This window comes from Heterocephalus glaber, unplaced genomic scaffold (assembly GCF_053883595.1).
Source record: "Heterocephalus glaber isolate CG9 unplaced genomic scaffold, H.glaber_assembly_v1.0 deba00001593, whole genome shotgun sequence".
NCBI classification, from domain to species: domain Eukaryota; kingdom Metazoa; phylum Chordata; class Mammalia; order Rodentia; family Bathyergidae; genus Heterocephalus; species Heterocephalus glaber.
The window spans coordinates 10612438-10627568 of NW_028258368.1; the positions used below are offsets into that span (position 1 = coordinate 10612438).

At 44.7% G+C, this 15131-nt stretch overlaps 1 protein-coding gene across 7 annotated transcripts in view; it reads left to right on the top strand.

Moving 5' to 3' along the window:
• Window positions 1-15131, top strand: part of Rps6ka2 (ribosomal protein S6 kinase A2) — a 388980-nt gene that overhangs the window by 357816 nt on the left and 16033 nt on the right. For all 7 annotated transcript variants that reach the window (XR_015444055.1, XM_013076709.3, XM_021238007.2 and 4 more), the window contains 2 exons: window positions 3207-3337; window positions 4498-4623. Coding sequence is in view for 6 of the 7 variants with exons in the window: in XM_013076709.3 (XP_012932163.1) it covers window positions 3207-3337; window positions 4498-4623 (257 nt within the window). In the remaining variant the exon portion in view is untranslated. The remainder of the gene's footprint in view (window positions 1-3206; window positions 3338-4497; window positions 4624-15131) is intronic.

The window sequence follows — 15131 nt, forward strand, 5'->3', positions numbered from 1 at the left end:
CTAACTGTTCTCATGCTTTCACTGTCTCTCTTGCTCTATATAGGAAGAGGTACAAGTCCATGTCCATATTGGGCAGTGCCAGGTACTTTCTGTCTCTTTATTGGTCAACAGCCATTGCTTATTTGATCTACAGATTTTCCAGTAACATGACTTGTATTCTACAGACACACACATTCACTTCAATGTGTGTAAAACAGATCCCAATCTGTGCTCAGCCTTTACCACTGCACAGCTCAGGCAAAGTCCTAGAACAGGCTCAAGTTCTCAAATCTGCAGCCCTAAGGGAGCACATTAAAGCACCTCTGAGGTTTGAAGATTTCTTAAATTCTGATGTATCCATTTGTCAAGTTGCTCTTTTCCAATGGAGACTTTCACTGCTGTGCAACGTAGCTTGGGGAGTTAAAAGAGAAGGCAGACCTCAAAGCCAGAATTCCATGCAGGGAAAAGAAAGACAAAGCTCAGAGCACTCCAGGCAGAACAGAGGCCTGCTCATCTGAAGGGCTCAGTGTCACTGGGAAGCTGCAGCCTTCAGAAAGTACCGTGTTATCTCCACTATCTCACGAAGTGTAACTTCAGGTCCTAAAACATACTGACCTGCACCTTGTCTATTAATTAAGCTTCCCTCAAATAGGATTTTGGGACTTTACTTGCAATCAACCCTGGTCACACTTGTTAAATGGTCATGTGGGCCTGTCTACCTGGGTTGTCTGTGAAGGCCCTTTGTAAGGTCACAAGTCCTGAGCTGAGACCTGGGTCTAGCTGACTCTCTGTCCATGATGCTGAAGACTAGCCCAAGTCCTCAAAGCATCCTCGCAGCATATGGTCTCAGTCCTGGATTTCAAAGCAAACACCCTCATAACCCTACCTCACAATCGAATAAAGAATAAAAGCCATGTTTTTTTCTGCAGGTATGTCTCCCAGTCAACACACCTTGCCCCCATGAGGGACAGAAGTGAACTTTCTAGGATAGAAATAGTCAAGGGTAGAGAGTAGAAAGGCAAAGGCCTTTTCAGACCCACCTTGGGTAAATGATTCTAGCATATATATGAAATATAGAATATAGATATGCAACTTTTAAAAACATTGTGTATAGCATGTATTTTTAAAATCTTTATATTTGTAAGAAAAATGAAGATATAGGCTATATTTTGAATATTACTTATTTAAATATTATAGAATTTTCCATATATTCATGTACTCAATATAATATACATTAAGACATATATTCAAATATTTTTCTTACAATGTACATGTTCTCCATATTGTACAGGTTATATTTTCTTTTTTCATTTGGCAAACTGTTGAGAGCTTGTGTCTGTGTCAGTAGTTTACACAGCTGCATATCATCTGATTATCGCAGTCTTCCTAGAATTAATCACAAGCATTGCCAAGCCCCTGGATATGCACAGATCATTATTGATCATGACCATGATTTCCTAATGGAGGTTGGCCTTTAGGTTGTCCCCTATAGGGAACAGGGAAGGGGCTGTTGCCAGAACCTCTGCAGTGAGTTCTGGCCTCCTGTGAGCCACTGCAGCACAAGGCAAATTAAAGAATAAAGACAGGAAATGAGACTTAGAGTGAAGAAGCTGCATCTTGGGACCCAGTCAGTGCTGCTGTAGGCAGCAAAGACAAAGGCCCCCAAGTGCATCCAGTATTTATTGAATATAATCATGGGAAGGATTGGGGAGCTGGATATGCTTTGAAGGCATCTGGTGAAATACTGCCGAACACCTGGCATGATGGCGCCAGGCAGGGGTGTTAGGGAGTGAGCACTGCTTATCTTGCTTGGATAGAACAAACTGGTACTGGGACCAGTTGCAATTAGCAAGCAACCCATTAGGTCAGTGAGAAGCCATAACTTAGGGGAAAGAATTTTAACTGGGGTCACACTGACCCAGCTCCACATAACTCAGCAGAGCCCTGCCACTTTATAGACCAGGGCCTAGGTTTCTGCAGCAGCCACTGGGGGAGGGGCTGTACTCATCCAGTCCACCATCTGACATACCGTTTTGCATCATGTAGAGCTTCAGTTTGACTTCTGATATAAAACAATATAGCTGAATTATAGAAAGCAAGAAGCAGGTGTCACTCTTAGCCTGCTACTACCGGGCAGGGATGTCTGCTACAGTCTCCTTTTTAGCTGTAACAAAAACACTGCTGAAGCCAGCATTTTCTACATTAATTTTAAGTACTTTCGAAAGTAATCCTGTAGGATAAATCTCTAGATACAGAGCTGATCTTCAGAGGACATGTGAACTTTAAATGTGGCAGTATGGCCCACCCACCTAAGGAGGTTGTGCTGATGCTGCTCCCTCCTTCAGCTTTAAGTCTGCCCAACCCCTGCCAAACCTGAGCATGGCTGATTACTTTTATTTTTGGTAATTCCTTATGTGGAACTGTAATCTCATTTAAATATGCATATACCCTCTCATCTGAGAGATTGAGTATCTTTGCATGCATTTGGTAGCCATCACTACTTATTTGGGGTCTTTTGCTCTTTTTCATTGACTCTGGGAGCACTTTGCAAAATAGAGAGTTTAGCTTCTTGTCTGTTATAAACAATGTAAATATTCCCTCCTGTGGTCATTTATCCTCTTGTTTTACTCAATGATGAATGGGAAGTGGGATCAGTCTCACTGCTGTCACACTTTGGAACAAATCTTACAAAGTTTAGAGAAATTATAACTCATGGAATGGCTCCTTTCACACTCCTGACATGCTGTGGGGTTGAATGACTTTGCCTCAGTGTTCTAGGAGAGATGTGTACATACGGAAGGTAGGATGGGAGGATGCCAGGTCTTCACTGGCTGCACCCCTGCACAGGGTGCCTGCTGGACCCAGAGATTAGCTGCACAGCATGTGGTGTCCCTGTTCCCTGACAATCCCTCCTGGATCATTGGCCACTCTTTCTCTCAGTCTGGAGCAGGTATGGGTGGTGTATTGTGATGAAGAATATTAGTAAATTCAGAAGGCAGCAAAATAAAAGATGTGATTAATGATTATCCTAAATTTTTTATTCTAGGTATGTTGTCCATTTAAAAATCAAACTACTGGCACCACTGAAAATAAAGGCATTTCATAGGTTCAGGGTTTCTACATGTCCTTCCACACACACACATATCACATGCACACATGTACACTGTCATTTCTCCTGAACTCACTCCACTCTCCTAAAGCCTGAGCTCTGCCACTGTTTCCCACAGACTCTCCTGGTGTCCCCCCCAGTGCCAATGCACATCACTTGTTCAGAGGATTCAGTTTTGTGGCCTCCAGCCTGGTCCAGGAACCCTCGCAGCAAGACCTGAACAAGGCTCCTGTTCACCCGATTGTGCAGGTAACTGCATTTGCCCCAGGGTAAGACATGAGGAGTATTCAGCTGATGCCTAGCAGTGATGATTCTATGAACTTGGCCCCCCTGGTGTGGTAGGTGTCAAGGTTGGGTGGACATTGTTTTCCTCGGGGTGCTGGGTGCTAAGATGGGTGGATGTCAGACACCTACTCTTCCCTGACACTTTCCTGGTTATTGAGTGTTGCCATGGCTTTTGCCATGCTGATGTGAGTCATTACTTTTGCCCCTGCTGTATGTCCATCTTCAAAAAAGAAGAAAAGACCATGAGACGAATGTCACTATGGGTATCTGTGCCAGAGACTCCTTAGGTATCTTGAGCCAGAAGTGTCTTTGTTGTGTAGAGTCAACCCAATACCCTAAGACAGAAGTTTGATTTGTGGGTGCCAAGTCTTTGGGAGGCCAAAGACTTATAGAGTTTTTTTTTTAACCATATTCATGTCCATACACAGAGAGTTCTAGAAGAGTTAAAATTAAACTCAACTTACAAGGTAGATTGAATGACATTGCATTTCCCCAAGGTCTCTCTCCTATGGCCTTGTGGCATGTGTGAAGTAAAGGCCTACTGTGCCTGTTAGCTGAATGTTTTTCTGGGTTAACAGCGGGTAGGTGAAGACCTCGTGTGTAGTTCAGTAGCAGGCTGTGACTCACGGAGTTATATATTCCAGTTAGATGTTTTTATCCAGATACACTCTCTGGACATGGGCTTCTGAGCCACATCCCATATATCTGCAAGTGCTTCTGCCTTTTTGCTTCTAATCACCCATTTTCTCACAATATTGGAAGAAGTAAGGCTGGTCAATGGATACGGAATAATCTTTTGTCTAAATATTAGGTGTCGGGGCGGGGATTTAGATCAGTGGTTCTGCCGCCTGCCTCGCAAGCACAGGGACCCAAGTTCGATCCCTGGTAACAAAAATAAATAAATAAATAAATAAATAAATATTAGGTGTCATAGCACAATGAACCAGACAAGTTGAATTTTAGATCTAGAACCATCACTAAATAGCTCTAGACCTTGGGCAAAGGAACCTTGTAACTCCTGGACCTCCATTTCCTCACTTTCTCAGTGCATGCTGCAGTTCTATGGGCACATGGACCTTTTCAAGAAAGTACTAAAAACCCTCTCCTGTCTTGACCTCTTCCAGCAGCTACATGGGAACAATATCCACTTCACTGATGGCTATGAGATCAAGGAGGACATCGGAGTGGGCTCCTACTCAGTATGCAAGCGATGTGTGCACAAAGCCACGGATGCGGAGTATGCTGTGAAGGTAGGGAAGGCTTATTTTGTGAGCACAGTGCATGTGCAACAGTTGTTCAGGTGCACAGGAGTACCAATGGGAACATTAGGAGCGTAACTAAACATTCCCTCCGCTTGCCATTTTCTAAGCTGAGGTACGATGGAGTTGTTAGATTTGAGATGAGGTCACCCATCCATTTAAAATTGTTTTGCAAAACATTAACATTTTCATATGCAACATATAAGGGCTACCACCATTAGCAACTTTACGTATAATACATGCCAAGAATAACAGCTCTGACCACACAACATTTAGAGAAAATACAATTGAGGCAGGACATTTGGCGAGGGGAGGAAAATAGGAAGAGAGAGAAAGAGAAAGGAGGGTTAGAAGGAAGTTACAGCCCCCCCCAAAATAATCCAAGAAATAAGTAGAAACTAATATTATTTGCAAAAGCTTAAGCAGAGCTAGTGGTTTTACTCTCAGCCATCAAGAACAGTATATATTGTTCTTGAATCTCTACATATTAACTTTAGCTTCGTTGGTAAACATTTTAACTAAATTAACTAAAAGTCTAAAATGATAGTTTCTAGAATTTTCTAGTTGGTAAAATAGGAATTAATGCCAAAGCTATTCTATAATGAGAACCTAACATATAAAAAGTATACATAGTATATTCTCTCTTCTAGACTTTGAGAGACTCTGTAAAGCCCACCACTCTTCCTCAGGGGTTCTGAGGGACAGGGCCCAAGCCTGTATCTCATGACTGCATGGTTCTTGCTTGTTTCCAAATGCATCTGTAGCATGTGTGTTGCCCCAGCTCTGCCAAGAATGTCTGGGGAGAGAAGGGACTTCTGTCAAGGAAGAGTGTAGCAGGAATCATGGCCACCCTTTGTCGCTTTCCTGGCTCTGAAGACACTGCCCAGCTTGATGGCTCCACGGCCAACCCTATCCTCCCAGCTTGCCCTCATCTCCACTGCCATTTGCTGAACCAAAGGTGTTTCAAGAGCCACCCCTCAAGTACCTGCATATCCACTGGGGACATCTGCCCTGGGTTTCTTGGACTGTGAAAATACTCTGTACTGGCAAAAAAAAAAAAAAAAAAAAAAAGACACTAGCCCAAACACCCTAACTTTTTGACAAAATTATCTTTTAATTTCTCAAACAAAAAGAAATGCTTTAATATGGAATAACAAGTAATGTGTGGGTCCAGCTGATGGATTCTCCAGATTCAGCCTTCCCAGTGCCTTAAACACATGCAGGAGAGGTTGCAGGAAGTAAACATATCATGGTTAAACTCCCAAAGATGTTGGCTGAGGCTCTGGGAGGGTAGCTGTCATGGCAGACTCTCAGTGGAGGCCAGAGTAGGAGAAGCTGAGGTGGGTGGGAGCTGATTCTCTCCACAGCACAGACACCACCCCTTGTGTATTTCTATGTCTGTATTCTTGGCCAGGTTTCTTTTTCCTGCTTCTCCACTTCACTGTTGGGGGAGTTTACAGAGAAACTAGACAGATGCCCACCAGGCAACACCAGATGTTGGCCCCATGTCCAGATGGACTAATGATGGATAGGAGACTCTATTTGGCCTTAAATGAGAGAATTTTATGCTCTGAAACATGTTTCCCATATGCTTCATAAGTGTACACAGGCTTCTTAGAACCCTCTCTGTGTGAGTTATTTCTTACAGAAATTCTTCAGATTGTTTATCAGGTGATAAGCAGCCATACTAGAAAAAAACAATTTTTCCAGCAAGTACAGAGAAATAAGCCCACTGTGTGGCCCTCTTGGCAGTCCCAGTGCCTTTCCAAAGATACCCCGCTACTATGCCTTGCAAATAAGCCCCATTGACAAGGGCAGTGGCCCGTCCTCCTATAACATTCCCACATCCAACCCTCACACAAAGCACAAAGATCCATCGGAAGTCAGCTCTCTCTCTCTCTCTCTCTCTCTCTCTCTCTGGCACTGTACCTTCAGCTGATGGTAGAAGAGAGAGCCAGACATTCCTGTTTCTTTTTTATAAGCCTTGGACTTCCCTGGACAAATTTAGCTGATAGACATGAAGGGATTTCCCTCATTTTTCCTGAGACAACAATGGGTCATGATTTATTTCTGGAAGATCTTAAATTAACCACCACAGGAAGGACCAGGACCATGGGAAGATCATGGGCTTCTCTGTGAGATGTAGCTCGGGACCCACATGCCACCTTGGACCCAGAACTATTTCAGAAGCACATCTGAGCCGCCTTCTGGACTGGCAACAATAAGTCCATCATCTAACTAAAACCAGGCCACTGTCTGGGTTCTCCAAGGATGGAAGAGCCACCAGTTTTGTGGCAAAGTGCTCGTTCTATAGGGTGGTCACCAGAACAGCTCTAGCTGAGGCCAGGCCACTTTGTCTTTTTAGTATTTTCCAGGTAGAATGTAACTGAACTACTTTGGCTTTTCTGTGTCAGCTGACTGTTGATAATTAGCACAATCCCTGCTTCTGAATAGAGTAATGAGGAAACACATTTCAGTGTGTTTCCTACTATGACCCCCAGCTAGGGGTACAGCAGGGGATTGCTTGGTGTGTAACGTGGTTCTCCTCTTAGGAAAACTACTCCTGCACTCAAATTCAGCTGTGCACTCTAGGCCACTACTTGAATGGTTTCTAAACTCTGCCACCCAAATTCCTGTACACTTTGTACATGAAAAGGGGACCTGCTTCATTTTGAGGAACAATCCAGTCGGGGAGATGAGGCAGCCTCTTCATCTAGTACGTGGATGGCTCAGAACTGTCCCCTCAGGAATGAGCAGGACAAAGAATGCAGCAATCACAACCAACTGTGACTGGGACACTGGTTTCTGCCCTGGGCAGATATCATCAGTCAGGGACCCTGGTAAGGTGGGGAGACATTTCAGTTTTTACAACTAGGGCAGGACATCCCTCTGCCATTGATGTATGAGGTCAGGGCTGCAGCTTAACACCGTAAGCACCCCTCCCTGACCCTGTCAATCATCCAGCCCATAACATGAATGTTGGCAGATTGAGAAGCCCAGCCAAGGGCAGCCTTCTGCTGGGGCAGGAGCTCAGCTAGATAAAGCTCCAGGGAGTTCTTGTGGAGATGAGGGTGGCATGGTCCTTCTTCACTGAATTTTGAGGGGCTTTTTCTTGGCAATGGGGTGATGCTCTGACTATGAGCTCAGTGCCCTGTCAGCACCTCACAGTAACAGCAGTGACTCAGATTGCAGGTCCCTCTGAGAGGAGGTGAGCAGCTTGTCACTTCTCAATGTTGGGTCATGCGCAGGATCATAGTAGTTGTCACGTTACTTGTTTTATATATATATATATGGTTTCCTAGGCTTGGTCACCAAATGTCCAGCATCCTCCATGGATAGTACAGCCTCTGGCAGAGCCACCCCATTTTCCTCCTCACACATACCACTCCGGGTTTGACTCCATACGGACGCTCCACCCATGCCCCGGCTGGTGTTAGGATGGCTGAGTATGAAAACCATCACGTCCCTCCTACCTCCTCTTTCTTTTGTCAGACACATTGCAGTTGACAGCTGAGCCCTGCTTCCTGAGAACCCGCCCAGGAGGCTGGTGGGGGGGAGATGTCATACTGGACTGTGCAGAGACAGACATAGACCTGCGTGCACACTGGGGCTTCAGGTCGCCTTCCTTTCTTCCTGCATTTAGAAAATGATTTAAATGGAATTGATTGTGAAGTCCTAAAGGCCATGTGATGGAGTGGAATTAAAAGGAAGGATGAAGGTGTATTTGAAAGAAAAATATTTGCTTTCCACCAAAGGTACTGCAATCATGTTACAGGAACTGAGAGAGGGAGTTATTTTTCTTTTGTTCTCAAATCTTTATGATTCAATATAACCCGGCACATATTCTAGACAGTACGGTTTTCTATAAAAGGAAGGTTTCCTGGCCGTGTTCTGGAGCAGGAGATAGAAATACGTAAATAAACAAACACGTCAGAAATAACCTACTGAAGAGTTGACAGTGTTACACAAATGTCTTGGCTTCTCCTGGTCTCACTACTGCTCACCCTGAGAGCACTCTTGACCAGTGTCTGTTTATTGCAGGGCCTGGCTGGTGGGCACAGGACTAACCTACACTACAAAGGCTCCAATGTCACCATGTTGACCTCTTTTCCAAACTCCACGCAAGGGCATCAGGAGCAAACAGCCCAACAGCCAACACTCGTAAGGGTAGGAGCAGCAGTCACGGGGCAGCACTGAAACTTAACACAATGGCACTGCCATGACAAGAATGGTGACAGTGAATATAGTCCGAAGCTCATGCCAAGGGCTTTCCAAGAGCACTGCATTGCTAATTCACTTAGTTCTCATCACATAGTCATGTCATTATCCCCACCAGTGAGTAGTCACTGCTAGAGGATTACTGACCCCAGTGTGTCCAGGAAGGATGTCCAGGTAGTGCATCAGAAGCCTCCTGGTATCATCCCCTGTGTGCTCCCTCTGCCTATTCACAACTCTGTCTCCTGATGCCACTCAGGAGCCCTAACACCCTCTTCATACAGTGCCTCCCAGGAAGGAAGGCAGTGAGCCACTGTGATGTTGATGTGGGATGGGACAGTGGGTCATGCTTCAGAATAGATGAGAAGTGTGAGTCTGGCCTGTGGTGGTGGCAAACATCCTAGCTCCCCATACACAGCCGTACTCTGTGTGCCATTGTACACCTGTGCAGGGCCCATCCTCCCTGCAGGGCCTCAGAGTCCATCCTTTGCCTGTTGCTGTCTGTTTTCTATATGCAGACTAAGTTAAGCAGAGGGGAGGTCTCAGTCTTCTCTACCTAAACCTCCCCTCCAGTACTTCTGTCTCACCCAGCTGAGGTGGAGAGTCCTTGCCACTGCAGTCCTGGCCTCACCACCTGTCTCCTTGACCCAATCTTCTCGCTGGACTGAGCTCTATACTCTTCCCAGAACACATGAAGTTCCTTTTGTCCCTGTGCCTGGAGCATCATTTCCAGACTCTTGCAGACAGCAGTCTCACTCCTGCAAACTCTGTGCATGGGCTAGGGTCTCTGTAACGGTCTCCAGACTGTCCATGTCACTCATTTCTCCTGTGCCTGCATTGTCTTCCCTGTAGTGCTCATCACCGCAACCTGTTTGGTGGTTTGTGTGCTGCCTGTCTGCCTGGATGTGGCCTCTAGGGAGCAGAGGCCTCTGAGGCTTTTTCAGTAGGTCCAACAATTCAAGAAAGCTGGGCACCAATAGAGGCAAACTAACCTTTAGTAGACACATGAAGAAGCTTCTTATCATCATTCATTATACTACTTGGTAGTACCAAGGATGAGTGTTACTAGGCGCTTTACTTCAAATTTGGTTTTTTTAAATCAAGGTTACAATAAAATTATTCAGACCACTTCTGGGCTGATGATCGTATTGATTCTACCTAGATTGCTGCATATAGGAAGCTAGTTGCTTTGGGGCTGTAGACACACTGTTTTACTGGATAGAGGGCAGACACCATGCTAGGCCCCCAGTGAGCACAGTCCAGCCCTCAGGAAGCTCACAATCCAGCCCTTTAGGAATTGTATTACTCACAGAACCAGAAGCTACAGCAAAAACTGGAATGGAACTAAGAATCTGAAATTAAATGAAATTTTCTGTGGTTTTAGCCTTTTCTCTTGGCCCAGTTCCTCTTCAAACATGCCCACATGGACACAGGCATGCAGACCCCTCCTGTGTAAGGAGATGGACCTGAATTGTCAGCAGTGGCTGAGTTGTCCTGGAGGGAGCCATGTGCTTCAAGAGGAGGCCATAGGCCTTTCTGCAGCACATTGTTGTCATGTTGTTAAAACACCTTAGTTTCCATGGGCAGGGGAATTGTATGAAAATAAGGAGAGACCCTTAAAATTGTACCAGAGCATGCGTCACCCAGTTCTTAATCACAGTGTCAGGGTTGGCTACCACACACATGCCTGGGGCCAGGGCTTGCTCCCCTAGGAGGAGCAGCAATTTGAATCCACACCAGGCTCTGTGAAACAGTGTTCCCATGTCCGTGCTCATTTTCATACTGTGTGTGTAATTTGTCAACCAAAAAAAGAAATGTAATTAAAGCAGATGCTTGGCCTGAATGCAGCTTATATTTAGAAGGTCTGATTGACATGGAAATTTTAATTTTTTCTACAAGAGAAACATGGGAGCTCTTTCTCTGTGTGATTTGTTTAAATTGATTTTACAAAAAAAAAAGTACCTGTTAGATTTCTCAAGTAATTACATGCTCCACTACTTCTCTTCAAACATAATACTGATCCTTTGACAAATCAGGGGACACAAATGTCCTGCAAGCTCCTGAACTCAGTCTACGACCCCAATCAATGGCCAGGAGTATTTCCAGTGATGGAAAGATATGAGAAAAACAAAGGGAGATCCAGACACCAAAAGGGGGAAGGGGAGTCAGTGGTAGCAAAGCCTTGAATGTACCATCTCTGGCCACCAGGGATAACACTGTATTTGACCTGGGTCTGTACGCTCACCCACTTTGAAAAGCCACCATCCTGTGCCATTGATTGTTGAAGCCACAGTTGCTTCCTGGAGGTGCAGGCACTGACTTGGCATTTCTAAGGACAGAGGACACACACAGTCTGTTACTCAACATGCACTGCCCACTGGGTGGTGTTTCTTTCTGACAGGTGGCCTTCCCGCTCAGCTTCTGCCAGATGAGAATGATAAGGAGAGAAGCAGAATGATCTCTTCCCTTCCCTGGCCCTTGCTCCTGATCATGGGTCTTACGGAGCGTGCCCGTGGAGACAGGGGCTGGTTCTCAATCACCCATATTAACAATCCCTCTCTAGGTCTCATTCCATTATAAAGATTACAAAATAATTTATTCTCAGAATAAAGAACTTGATCTACCAGGGCTTTCTCTAATTAGAAACAAGTCTAACAATATCAATCTCAAGTAACCAACCTCACAGAGAAGAATTTCACTGATGATCACTTGATGTTTCTGAACGATATACTCCAAACCCATCTCCGGGGCCAGGCTGTCCCTGGTTCACTGTAGCCTGGAGCTCAAGGACCAGCGATCACACCTCATTGCCACTTTCCCTCATTCACTCTCTCAAATAACTCCACCTCCTTGCAAACAGGAAAAGAAAATCAAACTAAGCCAAAAAGCGTTCAAAAAAAGAGTTGCAGATGAAAGCAGCCAGCACTTGTGACATGAGGACCAAACCTAGATCTGCTCAAATCTGGTCTGAGTGTGGGACCTAGTTGCTCAGGCAGGGTTGAAATGACCCAGATTAGGAGAAGGCAGAGAGTAGGGAAAGCAGGGTAAGAACCCACTCCAGTCACAGCTCCGCAGTGGGAAACCTCTTCAAATGGAGGTCTCCATTTCCTCTGCACACTTCCTCCTGCTCCCTAAAGCTGAGAGTCACATTCTGTGCTCTGGCCTTGCCTTCTGCCTTTGGGCAATTCTACAGCTGAAGACAAACCCCACAGGAGGGGATTAGTGAGCAGTCAAGGCCCTCAAACCCCTGTGAGCACCCACAGTTCCTTCACGGGGAATGACGGGCATCCTTGGAGGCAGTGACTGCCCACCCCTCTGCACAGTGTGCCCCTTCCAAGTTCACGTCAACTCCAGCCAAACTTCACCAAGCCACCCCATCACTAAGCCCTCCTCCAACTCTAGTTGTGTGTGGCTGCTGATGTTTTCCTGGGGCCTTTCTACCCTGATATTATTTTGAACATTGTTCTGCTCCATGGTATCGAAGTGAAGGGAAGATTCAGAGACAGAAACCAAAAGTGATGTTCAGGAGCGTAAGTGTGGCAAGTCACAGCCACTTGGTCCCTGACGTGGGGTAATAAGGGTGGCTATATTTTATCACCGCCGTGAGAATAACTCATTTGTGTGAAGGGCTTTCTGTATGGAGTGTGAAGAGATAGATACATGTCAATTTAATCTTACCAGGACTTGGGGAAATGCATGAGGCTGTCCCAGTTTCTCAAGATGAAGAAACTGAGCATGGGAATAGTTTCTCATTTCATGCAGACATTCTGCTTCTGTGGTTTTATTGAGGTGTTGTGATGGTCAGTACAATCGTGCCATGCTACAAAGGGTCAGAGTTTATCTATCATGCCCGGGGCTTTATTTTATTGTTCCAGCCTTCTGTCCCATCCTAACTGTCTCACATGCATGTTAACTTTTATTACAATCTTAAAATACTTTTCAATGTTGGTACAATTTTTAAGGTAAATTGTTTTTGAATTACACACAATTATCAGTATAAATGAAAAATTTTCTCCTAACTTAAAACAAAAGTACATGTAGGAATACAATAGATACTTGGGTAAATAGATGAATCTATCATTCAGAATCTCAAGTGCTTCTTGTAATAGTTACATTGCCTTCATATTTCATTGCTTAAATTGATTAAAAAGTCACATTTGGAATTCAAAAACTTTACCAAAGAATACAGCAAGGTCTCTCACTCGGGGTCCCCAGGTACAGGTTCCCTTCCCCACAGGAAGGGAAGGTTACTAATATTTTTCTTTTCTTTCACAGTTATTTATGCATGTATATGGAAGTAGAGGTGTCTCCTTACATTCCTTCCCCAGGTTTAAATCAAGTGACAGTATAGGATGCATCTGCACTGTGTCTTTCTTGACAAGTGTCCCTGGCAGTACAGAAAAGGTTTCCTCTTTCTTGTTTATTCTGTATCCTGTTCCTTTGGGAGGGAACCAAACATATTTATGCTAAAAATATATCACTTTATCATGAAATGGGCTTCGCAAAAATAAATAGATCTGCTACTGATTTTTTGTTAAGTTCATGAATGTATTTTAACCTTCTCGAATTACAAAGACAGACCCTAGCCCAGGGGGCAGAGTCTGGGCCCCTCTCAGCTGAGTCCCTTCCAAGGGCTGCAAAGACAGGCTCATAACACCAGCACGCTTTGGCACTGTAAAGAGCCCCAGTCCTGTTAATGGACCTTTTTTTTTTCTTTTCTGGGGGGCGGAACTGTAGATTTAACTCAAAGCCTTCACACTGAGATATATCCCCAGCAGTTTTTAAATTTAGTTTTTCTTTTTTCCTACTTTTTTACTAATGCATATTGGTTATACAGATTAATGGATTTCATTTTGGCAGCTTTGTACATGCACATAACATACTTTAACCATTTCCCCCGTGGCTCCCCTTGCCCCATCTGCCCCTTAGTTTCACAGTGGGGAGCAGGTTAATGTGTAAAGTGTATTTTGATATTTTTTATGTTGACATAGGATCTTGCTAAGTCACTAAGTTGGCAAGGCTAGCTTCAAACTAGTGATCCTCCTGCCTCAGCCTCCCAGCATGGTAGGATTACAGGTATGGGCTCCTGAGCCAGGCTTCATGGGCCCTTATTCGGTGTCTCTCTTTTAGAACAATGCATTGTGTGCCAGCTTACCCAGAAATAGGAGTCCCCTTTCATGAATTAAAAGTAGCCAAAGGAGAGCCTGTGTTGGAAAGGGTGCCTCACTGGTCAGCCTGTTTGTCATCAAAGACCATTCATAGGCCTCTCGCAGCCCAGCGTGGATGTGACTGGCTTGGACAGACTGCCCTTTAAAACAGACATGGATTGGAGGATTTGCAATTGGAGGATTTTCAGGGCTTTTTCTAACAATGGAATGTGGGCAGTGAGGAGGAGGGCATCAAGTAACAGCAGTGTGTCAAAGGCTACCACAGCCTTGAGTTCATCTAAAGGAAAGAATTGACTTTTATGCAAAGCTCCATTTTGAGTTCCCAGTGTTACAGAGACCAAAAGCAAATCATGCCCATACTTTAGTGGTGACGTGGCTGCACATTCGCCAGAGTAAAAGTTTTAAACATAGGGGGAGCTAACACACAAGAATAGTACACATTGCTGTTAGGCGTTTCTAAAGTCTTCTATCCCGGGTGTTGTTTGCACTGTTTGTGCCATCTCTATAACTTGAATGATCCCCTTGCCTTACCAGCTCCCTTCCCACAAAGGTGGGGGCAGGGCCTAAGAGAGAAACCTCCAAAGGAGACTTCCTGTCTCGAGACAGGCTTGGTTGGATTCATGCCATTCTGTTGCAGGAAGCCAACTATTTTTATGAGGTAAAACAATTTTATCTACTGTCCTAAGACACTGGGTACAAGTGCTGCATGTGGAGGGGTGTGAAATGTGAAAGGGCTTCCCTGTACCTCACTCCTGAGGAAAATCCAGCCTGCTCTCTATCCCCAGTGTTTCTTGTTGAGAACCATGAACTTCACCTCATGGAGTTGCTGGTGTGTAGCTTGCAGAACATGCTCGAGGTGCACAGCAGTGAAACATGGGTTGTGTTCTTTGCTAGTGCCTGCGAGACTTGCCCATGCAGCTCTCCCACCCTTCTTCACCTAGCCTTATGATATGCTAGAGCTTAAAGGTTTACATTCATGAGATTTAATTGAAAAATACAGTGAATGTTTAAATTTTTTAAAAAATTATTACAGTAAAAGACACATTGCCATTATTCTCCTTTAAAGTACTTCCCCCCACTTGGAACACATTTACCCATCATTCTTGCCACTTTCTG